The sequence below is a fragment of the Simochromis diagramma genome, unplaced genomic scaffold (genome assembly GCF_900408965.1).
Source record: "Simochromis diagramma unplaced genomic scaffold, fSimDia1.1 OVJJ01000676.1, whole genome shotgun sequence".
NCBI classification, from domain to species: domain Eukaryota; kingdom Metazoa; phylum Chordata; class Actinopteri; order Cichliformes; family Cichlidae; genus Simochromis; species Simochromis diagramma.
In genome coordinates, this window is record NW_024387466.1 from 1,387,920 (window position 1) to 1,408,477 (window position 20,558).

A 20,558-nucleotide genomic window follows, 5' to 3' on the forward strand; every position below is an offset into this window, starting at 1 on the left:
AATCTGGTGGCGTTGGATTTTTAAAACACCCCCCTGGATGGTTTTTGCTGATGCTGTGAGGGGAATTTGTTATATTAGATTGTCGCATGTGGCTGGGAAATGATTGCGTTTCAGTAACGTTTCGTCCTTTTTAAAAGGGAAAAAAAAAGATGCTAGCGTGTTGTTCTGCATTACAAATAGTTGGGCGGTCGTCTTTCCCACTGTGCCAAGTGTTTCATTTTAGAGAAGTAATTTGAGTGCGAGTTTATTTTCATTCATGTAATAGGGATGAATGAAAAGGCAGAGCCATAATATCCTAAATTTACTTTTTACGTCATGTACACTTGGGTTAAAAGTGATTCTAGTTCCATCTTTCATCATTACCTGCAGAATTTGGCTATTAGTATTTACCACAACCTCGAGGTAATGATGCAAGCCTCAGATATGCTTCTAAATAGATAAAGTCCTGTAGATGCTGGGTTTTTTTTTTGCATGAGATGACTTGTACATTAAACAAAAACAACATTTTTATATAAGCTCTTGGAAAATTAAAATTGTCACTTTCTAAAAAAGGGCTTTCATCCTTTATTTACAATTCACACACACACATACACACACACGCACGCACGCGCACAATGCAGTGTAATCCTTAACTGTCATCCAAATGTCAATTGTCATTCACCATCCAACTGTATAAGGAATGGTAATATGTTAGGGACTCAGTGGTAACTGACAGGGAATGAGTCATAGTTTCCTTGTATTATCCTGGTGGTGTGAGTCAGATAGGTTTCATTCCTTAATCTTAGTCAGGTGATAAGAAAAAGTTGATATGACATTTTTCTTTGGAAATGAATAATTCATTAACATTCTCCACTGAAGCTGACCAAGAAGTCCTCATAGATAGAGACAGACAGTATAGGTGAAAAATATATGGTAAACCATACATTACTAAAAAAAAGGTACAGAGACTCTGCAAGACCAGTAGGTGATGCTACAAAACCTTAATAAGCAACAGGAGGTCTTACTACTTCAACAATTCCATGTTCCCTGTTAGATTTATAATTTCATTGTTCATACAAGTTAAATAATATTCAGACTGACTGGTAATGTTCAAAAGTTCAAAAAGTACTGTAGTTCATTCTTAAAACCTTTCTAATGAACATTGGGAAAATAATAACTGGACACTGTGGGGATTTTTCATTTTGAGATTTTGGAAGAAATGTATTACAAAAAATTGGCAACCTGTTCAGGGTGTGCCCTGTCTCTCACCCTATGATCACAGGGACAGACTCTAAAACCCTCGTGATGCTGAATTGGGCAGTGGAAGGTGGATGGATGGATGGATGGAAGAGCAAAGTAATAATGTCTTCCAGAGAATGGCTTGTTCTTAAGGTTAACGTGGATACAGATCTGTGCATGAATCAGTATTGTACACACTCCTTCTAGTGCATTCTTTAAACTCTGCTTATCACTGAATGACTGTTCAATGAAGGAGCCCCATTGTAATCTATTCTGTTTTTTCCAACTGTATATTGAAAGTTTTGAATCTCATACAGTCCAATCAATGTTTTAGTTGGAGGTATTCATATCTCCCTAATCCAGTTCCAATGAAGAAAAAGTGTCCAACAATGAACTTCAGCTGAAAACAAAACTTTATGTTCACTGTCAGTCCAAGCTGCTTCAGTGTAAATTTATATCCCGACATCAACTCGCAGTAGAGGTACGTGCCCCAGGCCAGGAGCACTACTATCAGAAGCCAAGTACTGGGCATCTCATTTGAGACATGGGGGCACTCCATGGATAAATTCAGACAAACCAGAATTTGCCAAAATGTAAATGCATATTTTCATCAAAATAGTAAGAGTAATAAAAAAAATGGAAAGGAAATCAAGTTTGGCATGTTGTAAATGTCTAAAATGATTTTTTCTAAAATGAATGGATCAGTGTGAGTAAACTATTAAGGTAATACATTTTAGATTGTGGTTCTCTCCTCAGAATTGCAGCTTCCTATGTGTAATGAGCTTTAACAAGCAAAACATATGGGATTATCTGGAGTTCATTATGTATGTGTATATTGAAACTGCTGGGAGAAGGAAGAAACGATGCAAATGAGGTGAAACATTTTATGCAATTGATCTTGCAAATTGAGTTCTAACATATGCTGTAATCAACTCATCATTGTTGTAGGAGGAATTATCCTAAAGAATTCCATATAAATAGGTAAATAATGTTTAAAATAACCATTCACCACAACTCAGATTCTGTTTGGGTTTAAAGTCTGTATGTCAGTGACTGTAACTCCAATGTCACTGGACTGTAACCCATTAGCTGCAAAACACTTTATGTGTTATCCAATGTGAAATCAACATGTTAACAATATAAGTTTTTCTCTACGAAAAACTGGGCAGCTTGGAACTAAATATCTGTGCGTACATCCTTTGTATGGTTAAAATAAAGACCAGGAGGGGTCACTGCTGTCCAGTGTAGTCTTCCGGAGCTTTCATGTGCTGTTGGATTTATTAAAATTTAGAGCGTTAGCCTACATTTTGGACATCTAAATCGTCCTACTATCATTGAGGACGAATCCCCCCATGTTTCCAATTTAGACCATTAAGAGAGAGGTTGTTTTTCAGCTTTCCCTCTTTATAATATATATTTTAAAGTGTAATGAGGAGACTACTTAAGTTTATTAAAACTATTGAGCTGTTTGGGGGAAAATGAATTAATCATCTGATGTACGACACCATTTTCTAAGTTTTTTGTGTTTATTTCTTTACGAGGATAGCTGCTTCCCCGCAGGTCGCTTAAGTCAAAGTAATCAGAAGTCGGAGCTTACTGCAAGCATTTGAAAGCATCACAAAAGCATTTGTCGCACCTGCTGACAATTCATTGGAAAATGCCGAAAACCTGTAGTAAGACTACAACGCTGTCATGTTTAGGCAATTACAGGTAGGAATTGTCATATGTTACAGTGTTACTTAATTTGTATCGTTTATCGTGAGTGACATTAGTACACTCTTTATCACTGCTAAAGAATGAGGGCAAAGCAGCTTAAAGGGAGAGCATTATGGCCAAGCTCAGGACTAGCCGTGTCGACAACCTATGCGTAGTGTTTAAAGTTAAAGAAAACGAAAAACTAATAACAACAGACCAAACTGCGCTTTCCAGTAATAAAATACGACGAAAATGCATACCTAAATGTTAACTGTAAGATAAACTGAGTTGCTTTCGGACATTTCATAGCTTTCTTCTAAGAGCATGTGATTTAGCGTGGATTAGGTTTGAATTTACAGTTTACTGTTCAGCATGGCTTCTCGTTATACATATGGAGCTTAGTGGAGGCTCCCATGCACATAGCTTCAGTTTTCAATCATTTAGTGATGATGCTGAGTATCTGAGAGTAGGAAAGCTACGCTCTTTAAAACACTGTATGTTATTATGTAGGATAGATTGAGGTGTGTCAAAGATAAGTTTTAGATAAGATCACATTCCTTATCTAGGGTGCATGTTTCGTTTTTTGATACTACAGCGGGGGATACCAGTTCCTATACACACCCAAATATATACAGGCTACTTTTCTATTGAACTGAATTAGATAATAGGTTGATACTGAAATAAAAATAGTGATACTGCTCTGCAGTTTGATAACGTTTTTTTTTTTAAATGTTTTTAACCCCAAGGTGTAGTAAGGACTTCAAATCCAAGTTTTAAATGTGGATTATGTTTTTCTCAAGAAGGTCAGAGGTCATGTGAAATGTAAATAAAAACAGAATGACATGATTTGCAAACCATGTGAACTTTGTAACTCTGTAACTGAAAATGGTACAAAGATAATACATGAGTTGTTAAAATTGAGATGTTTTATTTTCATTTTTTTTAAATTTTTTTATTTTTAATTTTATTAAATCTAGTGGTCTTTAATTTGATGCCAGCAACATAATTCAACACAGCCACAGCAGTTCCTATTTATCTGTGGTTTCTGCAATGGTTTAGGAACTGAGAAGATCAGACCAGCTTTAATATCTTTTTTGATATGACTTCAGCTGTACAACAGTATGAATCTTCCTTTTCATTGTGTAATGTGTTAAATATTTTCAGTGGTGTTGTTTTTGGATAGGTGTGGAGTGCAGCCAGTCCAGTTTAGCAGCTAAACTCTTACCACAGAGGTATGCTGTTGTAATGTCTGCAGAATTGGGCTTGTCATTGTCTTGTTGAAATAAAGAAAGACTTCCCTGACACTTACAGCTGTACGTACATCCATCCATTGAGTCGTCCACTGTGGGGTTGTTAATGTATTGCAGAACTAATACAGAGCCAGACAGCCATTCACAGTCACACCTACAGCTAAAACTCTACAGAGAAAGTGTGGATTTGAACCCAGGAACTTCTTGCTCTTAGGCATGAGTACAAACCACAGCACCACCAGACTTTCAGCCTTTCTGTATATGCCTTTCTACCATTCAGCATTATCTGTGCTTTCACAGATGTGCTAGTCATGTGTATGTCATAGTACTTATGATTAATTACTGACTGAATCTTTTCGCCAATTACTTAGTTAAACTCTGACAAACACAAGGTTCTTGCACTCTGTTATGCTTTCATCAAAGCTAGTCTGTGTTCACCTCTTGTTTCTTTTCTCTACAGATATCACTAAGAGAGATCCAAACCCAGAGTTGATGTTTTCAGCTGCTGTCATCAGCCTCTTTTCTAATAATTTAAGGTTCTCATGATAAATTAATCAGTTGCTAAATAACTACAGAATAGTTTAATCATGTTTCACTTAATGAAAAAAGACAAGGACAAGGAAAAGGATTTGAGCAAGAAGGAAAAGAAAGACAAAAGAGAAAAGAAAGAACGTATGTCTCAGTCTGAGTTAAAGAGTCTAGAAGAGATGAGCATACGTAGAGGCTTATTCCCACTTACTCGAGGAAACTCCAAGAAGGAATCTAGGAGCAAGTTGGAGATTTCTAGCCCTATCCCAATTAAGGTGGCCAGTAACACGGAGCTCTACCTGACAGACGTTGATGCTGAGCATCATCACAACACTGTGGGGCAAATAAGTGCAAGCACCTCTGAAGATGTAAAGGGAATTGAGCTGTTAAGTAATCGCAGCTCTGTGAAGGAGAGGGCAGCTAAATTTGGGGAACTGGCCAAGGTGAATACAGTGGTGGGCCAGAGGAAAGTAGCTACCTTAACTCAGGTGACCCCAAAGGACAATGCTTTGGATGCTTCAGAGCTTTCTGGCCATAACTGGACTACACCATCTACAAAGTTACACCCGAGTTCAAAGGGCACCATCACAGTTCAGATTCCTGATATTGTGGAGAAGACCTTTCCTGGTGCAGACCTACAGTTGCCTGCACTTGTCTCTCCACCAGTACCAGATCCAAGAGAACTTGAGGTACAGCGACGCAGCACTGGGGACTTTGGCTTTTCTTTGCGAAGAACCACCATGGTAGACAGGCAGTCTGATGGTGGGGTGTGCCGGCGTGTTGTACACTTTGCCGAACCAGGGGTTGGGACTAAGGATCGGGCTCTGGGCCTGGTGCCAGGAGACAAGCTTGTAGAAATCAATGGGATTAATGTGGAGAACAAAAACAGGGACGAGATTGTGGAGATGATTCGTCAATCTGGAGATTCAGTACGACTAAAAGTGCAGCCAATTCTCGAGCTGAGTGAGCTGAACCGCAGTTGGTTGAGGACCACTGAAGACCTAAGCAAAGATGTAAGTAGTACTCTTGACTTGGTCTGTTGTGTGAATATTATTTTGCTTTTTAAAAAAACTCTACCCTTGATGCTAATCTATTTCTGTGTCATCACATTATTCTTAATACCAGAACCTGTTTTTGTGGCTTGTTTGCTTTTAATGTTGGATTATCTGAGATTTTTACATTTTTGAAATCATTGTGTTTACTTGAATTCCACTGAGAAACACAGTGGATCTGTTCTGTAAATACACAGGTACTTGGGGTGAATCTTTTTAAAATTACTACAAAAGACCCTTTCTCTGTTATTTTGTATTAAGTATGTACTTTTGCACTGACCTTTAATAGACTAAAAACGGATGCATTATGGGTGGATTTGTAATGACATTGGTAATGTGATTTTGTACTCGCATGTATGGGGGAGTGTCTCAGTGTGTGTTTTGAAAGAGAGAATATGTTCTGGTGTACATATAATCCCCCTCCCACCCCCCAGTCCTTTTGACACCAAACAATGGGACGCTGAAGGAAACAACGGCCCAAATGCCGCCACAACACATGGCCATATGGTCTTGTAAGACTTGGCTGCCTGCCTATTCAGTTCTTTTCATCCAGATAATCGTGTGCAACAAGTGAAGGAGCATCAAGTTAAACTCTTTATTAGCTGGTGCAACAAACACCTGAATACAAGCATTTTGTTGTTGTTGTTGTTTTTCATAATACAGTTTATACAGTTGGTAAGATAAACTTTGGTTGGGGATGGCAGTATGTGCTGCTTATGAAGGCACATTACTGATGTTTGGAGCTGTAATGGAAATACTGGAATATGTTTAGATTAAAAGGTCAAAGCATACCCTTTTCACTTTTGGATGTAGTTTTCTTTAAATACAACTTTCATTTTTTTTTAATTTAATTGTAATTTTGCTCATTTCTAACTAATGATGTTTTTGAAAAAAAAAAGTAATATTCAAAAGGAGTTGGTGTTGGTGATAATGATGATGATAAAATAACAGTAGTAGGACTTATAGTATTAATTTTAAAGACCATAGATTTCCCAAGACAGCTTCATTAGATGGTACACCTGTTCAGAAGTTTGTTAATAAAGTATGAACAAATTCGGGTACAAAAATATTGATAAATTCCTGATTTGTGCATGAAACTCATACATACAGTTTACACACAGTGCATATACTTATGCACTGTGTCTCTTAGTGAATAAGACCCATTTTCTCCATTCTGTTAGAATACATCAGCTAGAACTATTTAAATGAATGTGTACACAGCCCAGTTGCTTCCCTGAAATAAGTGACTGTCTACTTTGTCCTACATTCAAGCAATCTTGACGATCAAAAAGACAGGCCTTTTGAAAAAGCACAAAATGTGCATGTGAGGCTGACCTAGAACCAGCAGCACTATTTTTAGGTGGTTATAATAAGCTCTGGATTTTCGATCTAGAGCTCTGCAATACAGTACGAGACCATATGATGCACCAACATACAGTAATTTTGTTTATTGGCTTAATTTTTTTAAATATATTTTTAAAAATATACTTATTCACTGTCTTTTCATTAGTCTATTAAAAGTTTACTACTACTGGAGATGGTTTGTTTTGTTTAGCTTAGCATAAAACATGGAATGGGGAAGCAGCTCCCCCAGGGTTTTTTTTTTCTTTTTCTTTTGTTTAAAGAGAGAGGTAAAAATATCAGTCATCACCACTAAATCTCTCAAATGAAGACATTATATCTATGCCTTTATGTAATGATGCTTTAGAAAGGATAAGTTGTGTTTTTAAAGAGCGTTATTTCTTGGCAAGGAGCATTGACTTTGTCAAATCTTGTCATCATTGTCAAGTTGCCAAGCAACCACTGACAATCTTTGTGACTGCTGTGAGAATACAAGAATAATAAGCCTGTTACTGAACAAAAACTGGCTAGGATTGGTATCGGCTAAACACCTGCTCTCTCACAGTTTGCTGCCTGTTGTTTTTTTTTCTTTGTCATTATTGTGTCGTGTCTGATTACTGTATTGTCAGAGGGTTTGCTCGAGGCTACGTATGTCCTTCACCTTTTAGAAACAGTTCTATGCAGCTGTCATTAAAACAAATATAATCTACAGCAATTCAAATGAACTTGGATTAAATGAATACCATGTCAAAGTGTTTCATATTTGGTATTCAAATAGTCAGTGGAAGATCCCTATCAACAAACAGCACTAACCCCTGCACCAAACTTAAATTGCCTTCATCTATGCACCACTGAGCATGTTAACCTTTTAAGCATTGGGTAAAAGCCAAAAAAACACGACCCTTTCCCCCCCCCCCCCCCTCACAGTAACTTCTTCGTTATAGACACTGAGTTTCTGTGTGCTTGAATAATATGACTGACCTGACTCATAGTCCTCTTCCTGCTGTATATGAGTGCGTGCCTCTGAGTGATATAATGATACTTGCAAGAAATTTTAAAAGGAATTAGCCACCAGATTTCTCAGATTTCTTAAGTGAAATATGTCAAGATTTATGCAACTCCTTCAAAATAATTTAAACCTGAATTATGCACTGAGTTTTTGCTTCTCCTACATTTTTACATAGTCTGCTTTAAAAATTATGTCCAGCCCTGTTTACTTAACCGACTTAAAATCTGGGCCATCTCTTCTAATTTTGACAGTAAAGAATGATGTCCCATAATTTATTTCTACTTTAAGCTTGCAAAGACATAGATACTGATGAAAAATCTCAAGCAATTACTGAATTTCTTTTTCAGGATAAACAATATGGAGAATTGAATTTATAAACATCAACCCTCTCAATGAATATGAAACACAATATAACAATTCTTGCTATGTTATATGTCTGTCATAGTTAAAATAATCTGTATAGTTCTAAAAATGTGGTAGTCTGATTCATGCTACAGCTTAATAATATGATTCAAACAGCTTTGATAGTATGGAGGCATAACTGGGTCAGAATCAGTAGTGTCTATGACATATATAGAGTCCTTAATCTTTAGTCTGCAGCAACTGTGTGTAGACAAACAGTCGACACTTTGCTGTGTCCCAGTAACAGACTCTGGGGATTAGCAGTCTGCTCTAGATAGATGAGCCAGGCTGTGTGTTTTACTGGATCTTGCTAAGTGCTAATGCAAACTTCTGAGCTCACCATGAGATAAAGTGCTATGTAACTATTTATAGCGTTTTGGACATTAAACATAATTTAATTAATTACTTCTAAAGGCAAAAAAAATAATAATAAGATTTTAGTTTTAGTGATTGTGAATGAACTAAAGGAAAAGCCAGATGATAGCTGGTTATTGGAAGGTATGTGCCATGATTGGCCTACCTTACCAAACCAGTTTCTACATTTACATATTTTCCATTTAACAATACTTCCGGATACTAGTGAGATGCCTTACCTTTCAGCTTTGAGTTACCTGACTGGCTTTACCTGTAGTCATGCAAAAACAAACAAGAGTGTTTGTTGGTTATGTCCTTAAGCATTTGAACATATTGGACATAGTCCTGGATTTTCAGAGGCTAAAAACTCATTTAACAAACCATTTTAAGTACAACTTGTTTTTAAACCTTGGATGGAAGTCCTTTGCAGTCAATGAAATTATGCTTTTTCCTGCCTTGAGATGCTCGACTAAGCTCTTACTTCAGCAACCTCAAGTTTCTGTTTGAGTCTTTGTGCCGTAAAGTTTGTCTTCAGTAACCGAAAATGATTCTCTGCTGGACTGGATTGTGATCATGTGACTGACTTGGGGAGACTGGCTTGAAACTTTTTTTTTTTCATTTTAGTTTTTCATCTTGAGAAACCCTTGGGTTTCTTTTGCAGTAAACATAGCATAACCCTCTATAACCATCTTTTTCAAAACTGTGCACTCTTTTTTTTTTTTTTTAGTTTTTTTCTTTCTTCCTTTTTTTAGAAGTTTAATCTGGTCTTCCTATTTTTTTGTGTAACCGGTCGCTTGCACCTTGCTATAAATGTCATTACATTTATCTCTTGAGTTATTATAGAGTTGAAAATAGTGCATCTCTAAAAGAACACTCCTTGAGAATGTTCCTGACTTGGGTAGTTGATGTGAAGTTCTTTTTCTTAATCAAGAAAATAAGTGTGTCTTGAATTTTCAGCCTTTTGATGGCCTTCCTCACTTGCATCGATTTCCTAGACTGAAAGTTCCGGTGAACAGGAACCAAATGCAAGCTAAACTCTTATGTGCTTGATTTAATAATGAAAAAACAGGCTTCACGTTTCCATGAAACTTTAAGTTAATTGTCCAACTACTTTTATACTGTAAAAAATGAAAGACTGTTTATAAAACTCTGTAACTGTTACCTCAGTATTTTTTTTTTTTTGTTAAACTCTGAATTAAAGTTGAAAGTCTTCTTTCACACCTGTCTTGCTTGGTCTACAGTCTACTGTGTAAAGACTCAAAATAGCAAAAAATTGTTTGGTTGTCTTGTGACTTATGGACGTAACTGTATTGATCAGTCGCAACATTGAAATCACCTCTTTGGGAGTATGGTCTTTTGAGGGTGTCCTGTGATTTCTGGCAGCATAACAGGGATCCTGTGTGTTGTGGGCATATTCTGATGCATGCAGCAGTCATTTGGTAAGAATGCCTTGTGCTCTGCCATGTTCCTGAGCAGTTTTTATGGTGTGTATTATCTGCTTTAGAAGGCAGCTGCCACTGCGGAGTGCTGTTGCCATAGGAGAAGAAGTGAGTACAGGTTAGGTGGTGGGGCTGAAGATGAGTTCAGGGTGATTTGGATGAAGGATAGAAGTAGAAGGCAAGGTCTACAAGATGGTGGTGACAATTGCTGTGACAGTGACACTAACAAAAAGACTAGAAGCAAAGCCGAAAATGCTAAGATTTCTGTTGGGAGTGACCAGGATGACTCAAGTTGAGTGGTTTGGAGACAAAGTTAGAGGGGCAATGTTGAGATGGTTTGGACATTCACAGAAGTTTAGTGGATATATTCAATGAACTGATGCTGAATATGAGCTGCCAGGCAGCAGGGAAACCACAGAGGAGATTCAGAGAGTGTAGTGAGGAAGGACAAGCAGAGGGTTGGTGTGACTGAAGAGGATGCTAGGGATGGGGTAAGATGAAGGCAGATGATCTTCTATGACAGCCTAAAGAAGATGATTCATTCAATTTAGTTCCACTTCACATTTTCCTCTGTGCTCTTGCTTTCAGTGTCTTTGTGCAGCTTCTTGTCATCACTGAAACAGAATGACAGCTTTAATGACAACTCTACATTGTTGATGTATATGGTCCCATCTGTCTTATGTTGTGTGAAACTAACATTGAAATACTAATGTGTCCTTGGGTATGATGCAAACAAACTATAAACACACTATAAAACAATACTGGTCAGTGTATGTCTCTCATATTAAAACCCTTAAAACTTTGATATACTCTTTGCTTTAGGTCAACATGTCTGCAATCACTGGATAGTGTTATACCTTAGCGTTTACATTGAACAGTACAACATATTGAAACTTGGTTAGTGTATGTAAGAGATTAGTTTATTGTTTTAAAGCTCCCTCTTGTGGTGGAAAATGTGAAGAACACTTTTTTTGTAGCAAATGTGAAATACATTTTGGGGTCACTAGATAAAATGTTCCACAAAAGTGTACTTTTATATTATTTATTTCATATTTGTTATTTATGTATTCCTTCTGGAGGTTTGTACAGAATTAGCTGTATATAGATTTAGATGTAGGTAGTAGGCATTTGTTGGATTACTTAATCTATGTGTTTGTGCTATCTCTTATAGTTTTGGATTTCCTTAAAATAGGTGGGTTATGTGTGTGTATGTGAGGGGGGTTATAAAAGATAACAGTTGGTAAAGCGCCTGAAGAGGGATACTGTTTTTCTGACTCCCAGCAGGACAAGAGGCTGACAGGGAGAAGTGGCAGTGGCAATTGATGTGATGAACACATTCTATTTATAACCACTGTTCAGCAGCTGCCACTCTCTTCGGTCTCCTCTTACATTACCCCCTCCACTCCTCAGGCCACAGCTTAACTGTGCTGTGCTCACTGTGACCCCGCCCTCGAGGTTGCCCACCCTCTTTCTCAGGGCTAGTGAGTGTGCTCTTACAAGACCCAGGTTTTACTCTGCCTTGGCCCTGGCTGCACTGCTTCAGTGACAGAGTGAAGATTGGAAGGTTAACCAGACCCAGAGAAAAGGTAATGGGCTCATGTCTCTGGCGGACTGTGTGTGTGGCAAGTAGTGTGATCAGCTCAGAGTGTACATGCTCTGCTTAGCAGTTCTATTAGGGGTCTGATGGCATCTCAGAATGGCCTCCTTTGCTGTTGAAACTATTTATAGGAGTGGACTGATGAAATCAGGGACAGAGATAGTGAAACATGTTGCTGTGGAACTCATTTTGGTATGTCACCTTTTAATGAGTTAAATAAATTATAGTTTAGTTAAGAAAAAGTTGACTTGCTTTCTTTCTAGTTTCTAGTTCTAGTATGGCCATTTCTGCAAAAGAAGCAGATTCCCAATATTTTTATAATTTTTGTGTGGTGATTGAGGGAATGGTTAGTTGTTTTTTGTGTGTGTGTGTCATTGCTATTATAACAGAATGTGAATGAGTCCCACATATGACGCAGCTCCAGATGAATAAGTTTGTTTTGTGTGCCTTGTCTACTTGGTCAGATTCTTGTTCATGTGTTTTGCAGTTGGAAGAAAGCTAACCTTTCATTCATTATGAATGTTCATGTGTTCTATCTTCAGTGCTGCATAGTCTGTCTACCCTGTTGCTGAATGACCTGTTGTGTGCAGTTCAGTGTCCCACTGCTCATCTTCAGGTTCCCATTCTCGGCCGTCTTCAGCTGTCTCCACTGCACCCCCCCCCCCCCCCCCCCCCCCCACACACACACACACACACACACATCACCACCATTCCATCCATTTATTCTTCACCTCATCCAGTTAAATCCATGATTTCTGACCTATCACTATGGCGTATAAATCACGCTTCTCTTTCTGGGAGCAAAAGGAAAGTCCCTTTTTGTTTTTTCTTTATATCTTGTTATTCAGTGATTTTGTGGAATATTTATGTTAATCTGATCTGAATGTGTGGTTTGATTTGTTTTCTTCCTTCCTCTTGTGTAGGTTAAGGTTGAGAACAAGCCAGATGTAAGTGTTTTTCAGCTGCATGTGTTTGAGTGATGGTGATACAAACCATTTTTGTGTAGTAAAAGAAGAGTGGCTAACTATTGTCCTGTAAGAGATACAGTTCTTAGTAAAATAATCAGGCGTAGTGGATGGGCACCTACTCTATCATAATTGAACCATGGGCAGCAGCTCTTTATTTAACTAATATCCAGTGCAATAGCATCATTAAAGTATTATTTGAATATGATTTCTGAAAGGTGAAAAATAATCAGCTTCATTTGGTTCCATATTTTTGGGCCCATCCAAGTTCTTCTTTTCAGTGACTTGGTGCACCCTCAGGTGTTACCGGCCCCACAGAACCACTGCGGATGAATCCAGTTTGATTATATACAGTCCCACCTGTCTTATATTGTGTAAAACTAACATTAGAATACTAATTTGTAGCCTTGCCCATGAGTCTCTGGACATGTTTCTTTTCCCTTTATCCAGCTGTAGACTCAATTCAAGAAAAAATAAAAAAATAAAAACCTGGCTTGCCCATACACTGTAATTATGAGATTTAATGAAAATGAGTAATTGAGTTGGCTTGATTGATTCTAACCTTAGTGAGCAGTTTAAATAATCCTTTTCAAAATAATTCTCTGTGAAATTTTAAATCCAGTCTGATGTAGATAAGGGTCAACCTCAGGGAATTCCTGAAATTGGTCTGGACACAGGAAGTGGTCCACAGTCAAGCGCATCACCAGCTGAAGAAGCCAATAACAACACTGGTATGGGAGGTCCAGACACACCTGGGGAGGAGAAGAGTTCTAGTGGTAAAAAGGTGGTGAAAGTTGTCAGAAGAGTTGTTAGACGAGTGGTTCCTGCTGGAACAGAAGAGCGCAACCAGCACGCAGTTTCTGCATCTGCTACAGACTCTGCGATCAGGAAAACGGGAGCTGCTGGGGTGGAAAAGGATGATATATCAGTGGGCCTAACAAGCCTGATGGGAAGAGGCAGAACCAAGGAACATCGGCCTCGCACCCGCACCCAGGACCGCAAGGAAGACACTGTGACGCAGGAAGAGGAGAACGGAAAGGTGGAGGAGGTTGAAGAAAAGACTGCTATGACAAAAACAGAGGAAGTTTCATCTGTGCCTACTACTGCAGCCCTTAACACTCCACCAATAAAGTCTAATCCCCTCACCCCTCCACTTGGGTTCATCCCTCCACCCAAACCTGATCCTTTGGCCCCACCTCCTGGCTTCATCCCAGTCCCCAAGCAGAACGTGTTGACTCCACCACCAGGTTTCATCCCCACCAGAAAATCAAGCCCACTGCCCACAAAACAGAATCCCCTTATAAGACCTCCTGGTTTCATTCCTGTCCCCAAGGCAGATCCCTTGGCCCCTCCTGGTGGTTTCATCCCAAAACCTCGTCCACTTGCTGTAACGAAACCAGAGGTACTGAGTGAAAAGTGCATGTTTGCTACTTAGCCACTAGGTGGAGCACAACTCAAGTCATCACTGCTAAGCCACTAGGTGGCGCACAACTTAAGTCGTCACTGCTAATTCATCCAATTTTCTCATAAATGAGCTCAATGAACATCTTATAGATTGTTTTTTGGTTATGCATTCATCTTACTTGAGCTAATCTTTGTTATAAACAAAATTAGTTAAAGTATAATACATTCCCACAAATAACTTGATATAATCGTTGCCTTGAATAAGTGGAGGGAAGTGGTGCACATATGGAAACTAATCATCAGATTTATCAGTGGGTATAAGGGTGTGCTCATGACCTGCACTGTAGTTGTCTGATGAGTTGGAGCACTGAGCTAAATCTCATTACTGTGACTTTCAGCAGACAGAGTTGAAACTGTGCTCTCTCTGCTGTGCACCACTGTGAGAGAGGATGTTTAGTAATGTTTTTAAAGATGGGAACAAGAATAAAGATTTTTTTTTTTTTAGAAATGTTGTTCAGGTTAGCATTAATTGTCTTGTAACAGTCTGTCAGAGAAGAGTGTTTTTGTTTCTACAGAGCAAATAATTGGTTATGTAAACATTTAAATCTGCTAAAAAGAAAATAAAATTGCTTTAAGGATGTACCTTTTTGTATCCCAAGTTCCATTTTATACTTCAGACAAAGTTATGTTTTTGTCCTGTTATTTAGTCTCTGGCATTCTGTCTGTCAGCCTACCATCTGAAAATTTCATCAGCAGATGTCTGTGAAATCTGGTGAACAGTTGGGTATTTGGCCATAGAGTGAGGGATTGGATTTCAGAGAGATGCACCTGGTGTTTTTGTTGAGGGATATAGTGTTTTTAACTGCTCTAGGGAGAGACTCGGCTTTTAATGTCAGGAACAAGATGTTAGCTGATCTTAGAAATTTATGTGTGACAAACCATTAGTGTAGGTTTGTTTTGTCTAGTGATTTTTATATTTCTGCTCTCACTAGAGCTATGACTGTACAACAGAAAGGTGTTTTTATGTTGCTGACAATGGCAGACCTCAGCCATTACCATTAGCAACAACTAAATTATACCTGGGGTTTGACAACTTTAGTAATTTGTTTAATTCCAGTTTTTAGCAGCTTCCTGTAGAGGGGAAATTGAAACCAGACTGTCAAAGCCTTACTTTGACTTTCTCCTGTGTATATATTAGAAAAAAAGAACAAGCAATATTTGATTGGAATTTAAAATAATTTTTGATTCGCAACTTCAAGTATAGCAGCAGTTATGGAACAGAAGTAGAGAAACTGAGCTTTTTGCAGTTACAGAACAATGGCATAGAACTTCTTGATGGGTTAATTTCAGATGCAACTTTGAGATTTTTGGGGAGTGGCGCCTGAAAATTAGGTTGGGATTTTGATTATTTCATTACTTTGAAGAAAGTTGCATTCGATTGTTGCTGAAACCACCATCGACAATTCAATGCCTAAAACCATTAATCTTTACCACAGTGTTTAATGATCCAATTTTCTTGAACAGCTTTTTTGCCCTTACCCATTTCCTGACTGAATTAGTTGGAAAATTGTAATTAGTTTGAACAAGCATCTCTTGAAGTTGGCTCTAGTTTTCTAATTAAAATCTAGTTTAAAGTTAAAAGGAAATACCTCGAGCTTCAACTTAATTGTCATCATCATCATCATGTTATCATGTTAATTCCATCTGTGTGTGTGCATGTTTGTCTGTGTGTTTGTGGTTATTTACATATGTTGTGCAAAGGTGCAGGAAACATCTTTCCCCCCTGTGGTCTCCAATGGTAAACCTCCCCCTGTTGTCCTACCCCAGTCTGCAAAAAATGAACAGGTGTGTGCTAAGTTTGCTCCTAAGGTTGACATAAAACTATGGTTTTCCTACATTCAGGAGCATAATACTTTTTTTTTTCTTTTTTTGTGTTGTTTTTTTTTTTTTGCATGCAGTGGTTCTGCAGTGGAATAACTCTTTTTTTTGCCCTAAGCTTAACCCAAGGCCTGACAAACGGCCCTAAAATTCCAGAGGCCATCATTGGGCTGTCCCAAGCAGCCGTACTCTTCTACACCTCTGATATTGCTCAGCTTAAGCTCGGTGTTTCTGGCTCTTTGCCAGCTCATTTGTATTAATTCTGTAGCATTAATTGCATTATTATCTGGTCCAGAGAAGGACTGAGCTTGTGTAAGCCTCGTTTCAGTCTCAGTCATATAATGACAATGTACTCTGATATTGATTATTTTAGCAGTGCTGGATTATATGGCAATGAGTTACTTGTTTTCAACGTTTAGAACATGGAAATGAGCTTATTTTACCCCTTCTCATTGCTCTGCTCTTTTGTTGTCTTAATCCATATCTTTTGTCTCTATGCTTTTCTGTGGGTCACTGGATCCTGACTTGCTGCTGTCCATTTTGCTGTTTACATGGCTAGCATACCAAATGCTACAAATCTTCTCAGGTACAGCTTGCTGTGCTGTGGGCTCGACACACTCCTTCAGCTGTAGAGTGCTTGAGTCTAAGCTTGTTCTCCTCTACTGACCCTTCTCTAGCATATATATATACACAAACTAAATTTTTTTGTGCCTGCCCACTTGTCTTTAAAATCATTGATGCAGAGGTCTGGAGTGTACTACTGCGGCATAAAAACATCTCAAGATCTCAAGATTTATTTTTATCACTGCTCCATTTCATTTACAGTGGACTCGGTGTGTCATGCTGCTGTGTAATGGTGTTGTTTGCTTTTGCGCTGTACAAATACATGTACATACTGAAGCTATATTGTCATAATTCTTCAGTTAACAGCTTTTAACACTTCTTATTAGGTGCATGTCAGTGACATGGAAAGCTAGAGTATATCTTTATGTGGATATTTGATTATATCTTTGTTTTTGAAGTACCATACCCTTCTATATGTATTGCAAAATTACTAGCATTAACATTTCTGATATACATACCTTACTGTGCATAACTGTGACTGTTAATAAGAGGGCATGAGTTTTATGCTCTCTCCACAAACCCACACGTGTGGTTAAATGCATCCTGCTAATCAGTGCATTATTTTTGTTACAGTATTTCTTATAGTAATACAATCATTATTAAGGACTTTATGGTAAATGTGTTGGTGAATCACTTATTTGGGTGGTGTTGCACTGTTGTTGGCCTTGCTGCAGTGTTCGTGTTATACTTTTTACACATTCTGACCTATTGTTTTACTTTTCTCCACAACTCTGCATTTTTATTGTTTCTTCATGCGGTTGTAAATGTCAGTTGAATCTCTATAGGTGTTGAAATAAAGCACTAAACTTACTGATTTCTTCCCTTGTCCAGTCCAAACTTGTTGAGGATCCCGTGGCCATCCTTCAGGCAGCACACTCAGCTGCAACTAAGGTCTGATAATGGCTACAGCTGGTTGTAATTCTGGTTGCATCCCGAAGTGTTTCAAGTGGAATGTCCTTTTTTGTGTTATTTGTGTGGGACAAACTAGTCATGAGTGTCACAGAAAGCCTAGTGAATGACATTCAGCACCCATAAAGCCCAAATTAACCTTCCCTATAGACTTACTCAATGTAGTTAAATCTGAGTAAAGGAATAGAAGTACCCTACTCAGTCAGTACTCATTAGTTAATAAAATTAGTTGCATTTCAAGGAAGAAACTACTATTTGGTGCATATTCACTGTTTGTACCTATTTTATTACCTCCAAACACTTGACTTGATTTAACTGGTTTGGCTTTATGCTGTATGTGTGTCTCTGTTCAGTTCAAGCAGGTCGTGCATTTTTTTTCTATATGTGATTGGTTTGGACTTTGTTGTGATAAATCCCTCCTGCATTTTAACCGTCCACCTTAAATGTCTTTATAGTGAGCATATTAACTGCACCTCTGAGTTAATCACTGTGTGAGCTCTGAAAGGTTCATAAAAGGAGAGTCATGGGAAGTCTAGTTCTTCTGTGGAGGGCTGCTTTTGTAAATGACATAAATATAGGAGGTGTGAAATGAAAACATACTTCTCTCAAAACCATATAGCCCTCCACTCAGTGAACTGAAATCCTTTTGAAAGTCCATTATGCAGCTGTATGATTTATTAATCAGTGATCCAATAGAAATTGGTTATACAGGTTTTCATATACTGATTTTCACCTCTCCTAACAGGTAAAGACTGAGGAGCAGCTGACAGCAGAGAAAACCTGGTATAACACTGAGAAAGTATGGCTTGTCCACAAGGATGGATTTTCCTTGGGTTAGTAAAATGTCTGTATTTAAATAAATTATGCATTATAGTGCATTTAGATGGATTTTATTGTGGGTTTTTTACCCTTTATTTATAACTATATTAAAACAAACTTACTTTTTTTCTGCTTTTCCTGGTATGGTCTGTTTCTGGTTGACCTTTTATTACATAACTGTAAATGTGGGTGTGTGAAGCATTGGAAATGCTTTTGAAATTTTGATGTTATCAGGCTGCTCATTTTACCTCAGGCTGCATGTGATTAAACCAACCATGTTTTCAAAACTTACATTTCAAAACTTACTTACATTTTATTAAATCTCTGACACTATTGAAAAAGATACAGTTGCCACATAGTATTATGCAAAATGAAATGAAACTTTTGCACTCAGGTTGAAATGATGTGTCATAAGTAGTTAACTCCACACTTTGTGGTGGTGCAGCAACTCTCCTGAAGATGGAGACAGGCAGTCTGCCAGAGGGGAAGGTGAAAATCCGCCTGGAGAGTGATGGATCTTTATTGGATGTGGATGAAGACGATGTAGAGAAGGTATTTAATCATCTCATCATTTGTGAACCTCATTAATTACAGATGACACTTGTGAGCTCTTCTGACTTTGAACTCTAGGCAAACCCTCCAGCGTTTGACCGAGTGGAGGACTTGGCCTCTCTGCAGTATCTGAACGAGTCGAGTGTGATGCACTCTCTGCGGCAGTGGTATGGCAGCAACCTGGTGCACACCCACGCTGGGCCCAACATGGTGGTCATTAACCCCATTAGTGCCCCTTCAATGTATTCGGAGAAGGTAGGCTCTAGCCAGTACATGTGACACATCTCTTGTGGGAGAGTATAAATGAGAGTGTAGTGAGGAGAAAATGCATTTCCAGTGGTAGTAATCCCTGTAAAAACACTATAATTTTGCTCTTCTTTCCAGGTGATGCAAATGTTCAAGGGCTGCAGAAGAGATGACACTGCTCCTCACATTTATGGATTAGCACAGGCTGCCTACAGGAACCTGCTGACTACTCGCCAGGATCAGTCCATTGTATTGCTGGGCAAGAGTGGAAGTGGCAAGACCACTAACTGTCAACACATCATCCAGTATCTGGTTACAGTCGCAGGAAGCACCAACAGAACCTTCTCCAGTAGGTTGGAAAGGATGTCCTCTGAATTAAAAAAATAAAAATAAATAAAATTTAGCTAATATTGTGATTGATGTTGTTGAGTCCCCCTCCCCAATAACAGCGTATGATCTTTATTGTAGCGGAAAAATGGCAGGCAGTCTACACTGTTTTGGAGGCTTTTGGGAATGCTTCTACGTGCATGAATGGCAATGCTAGTCGCTTCACCCACATTGTTTCCTTGGACTTTGACCAGGCGGGCCTGGTGACCTCAGCCTCTATCCAGGTACAGATAAGCACATTTATTAATTAACTCACTTGGACTCAACTGTTGAATTTATTCCTAATGAATAACTGATTTTCATTCCAGACATAAAGTGGTGTATATTTTCACCAAACTCAGTCTTTGTTATTATGCTCACCTGCTCATAATATTGTGTTTCTGCCATCCTTTCAATATTGTGTTCTGCCCTGGTCTTTCAGACAATGCTTTTGGAGAAGATGAGAGTGACAAGAAGACCAGATGGAGAGTCCACTTTTAATGTTTTTTACTATCTAATGGCTGGAGTAGATAGCTCTCTGAGGTAGGGATTAATACACTCATGTCAATTACTATCTAAATCCACTACAGTACTGCATTGGTTTTTACATAGATATATTGTAGTTCTCTATAATGCTGCCTTTTCTTCCTATTTTCCCTTTGATCCTAAATGTGTTCACTAATGTCTTGTAAGTTATTTATTTTTTAAATTTCTTCATTAGAACTGAGCTGCACCTTAACCACTTTGCTGAAAGCAGTGCCTTTGGAATCATGCCACAGACTAAGGTAAATGCATCCTGATACTAGAAGTTTGGCTTGTTTTGTCCAACCAGGAATGGAAGGGGAAAAAGTTTACTTAAAGATTTACCCACCCAAAAAGAAGCTCAAGTTATGTTTGTGTGAATCTGCCA

General features: G+C 38.3%; 1 protein-coding gene across 8 annotated transcripts in view; it reads left to right on the forward strand.

Annotated features, from left to right (window-relative positions):
- Window positions 1-2,796: 2,796 nt before the first annotated feature.
- LOC120723289 (unconventional myosin-XVIIIa-like) overlaps window positions 2,797-20,558 on the forward strand; it is a 56,245-nt gene continuing 38,483 nt past the window's right edge. For 2 of the 8 annotated variants that reach the window (XM_040014654.1, XM_040014658.1), the window contains exons 1-9: window positions 2,797-2,928; window positions 4,624-5,704; window positions 18,411-18,498; window positions 18,930-19,036; window positions 19,115-19,291; window positions 19,421-19,631; window positions 19,751-19,893; window positions 20,091-20,191; window positions 20,370-20,433. In XM_040014654.1, coding sequence (XP_039870588.1) covers window positions 4,751-5,704; window positions 18,411-18,498; window positions 18,930-19,036; window positions 19,115-19,291; window positions 19,421-19,631; window positions 19,751-19,893; window positions 20,091-20,191; window positions 20,370-20,433 — 1,845 coding nt within the window. In that variant the 5' untranslated portion in view covers window positions 2,797-2,928; window positions 4,624-4,750. Of the gene's footprint in view, window positions 2,929-4,623; window positions 5,705-10,070; window positions 11,875-12,427; window positions 12,693-12,808; window positions 12,833-13,472; window positions 14,253-16,015; window positions 16,100-16,691; window positions 16,719-17,587; window positions 17,648-18,410; window positions 18,499-18,929; window positions 19,037-19,114; window positions 19,292-19,420; window positions 19,632-19,750; window positions 19,894-20,090; window positions 20,192-20,369; window positions 20,434-20,558 lie in introns of those variants that run through there. The other 6 variants (XM_040014651.1, XM_040014653.1, XM_040014656.1 and 3 more) reach the window with 6 other exon arrangements.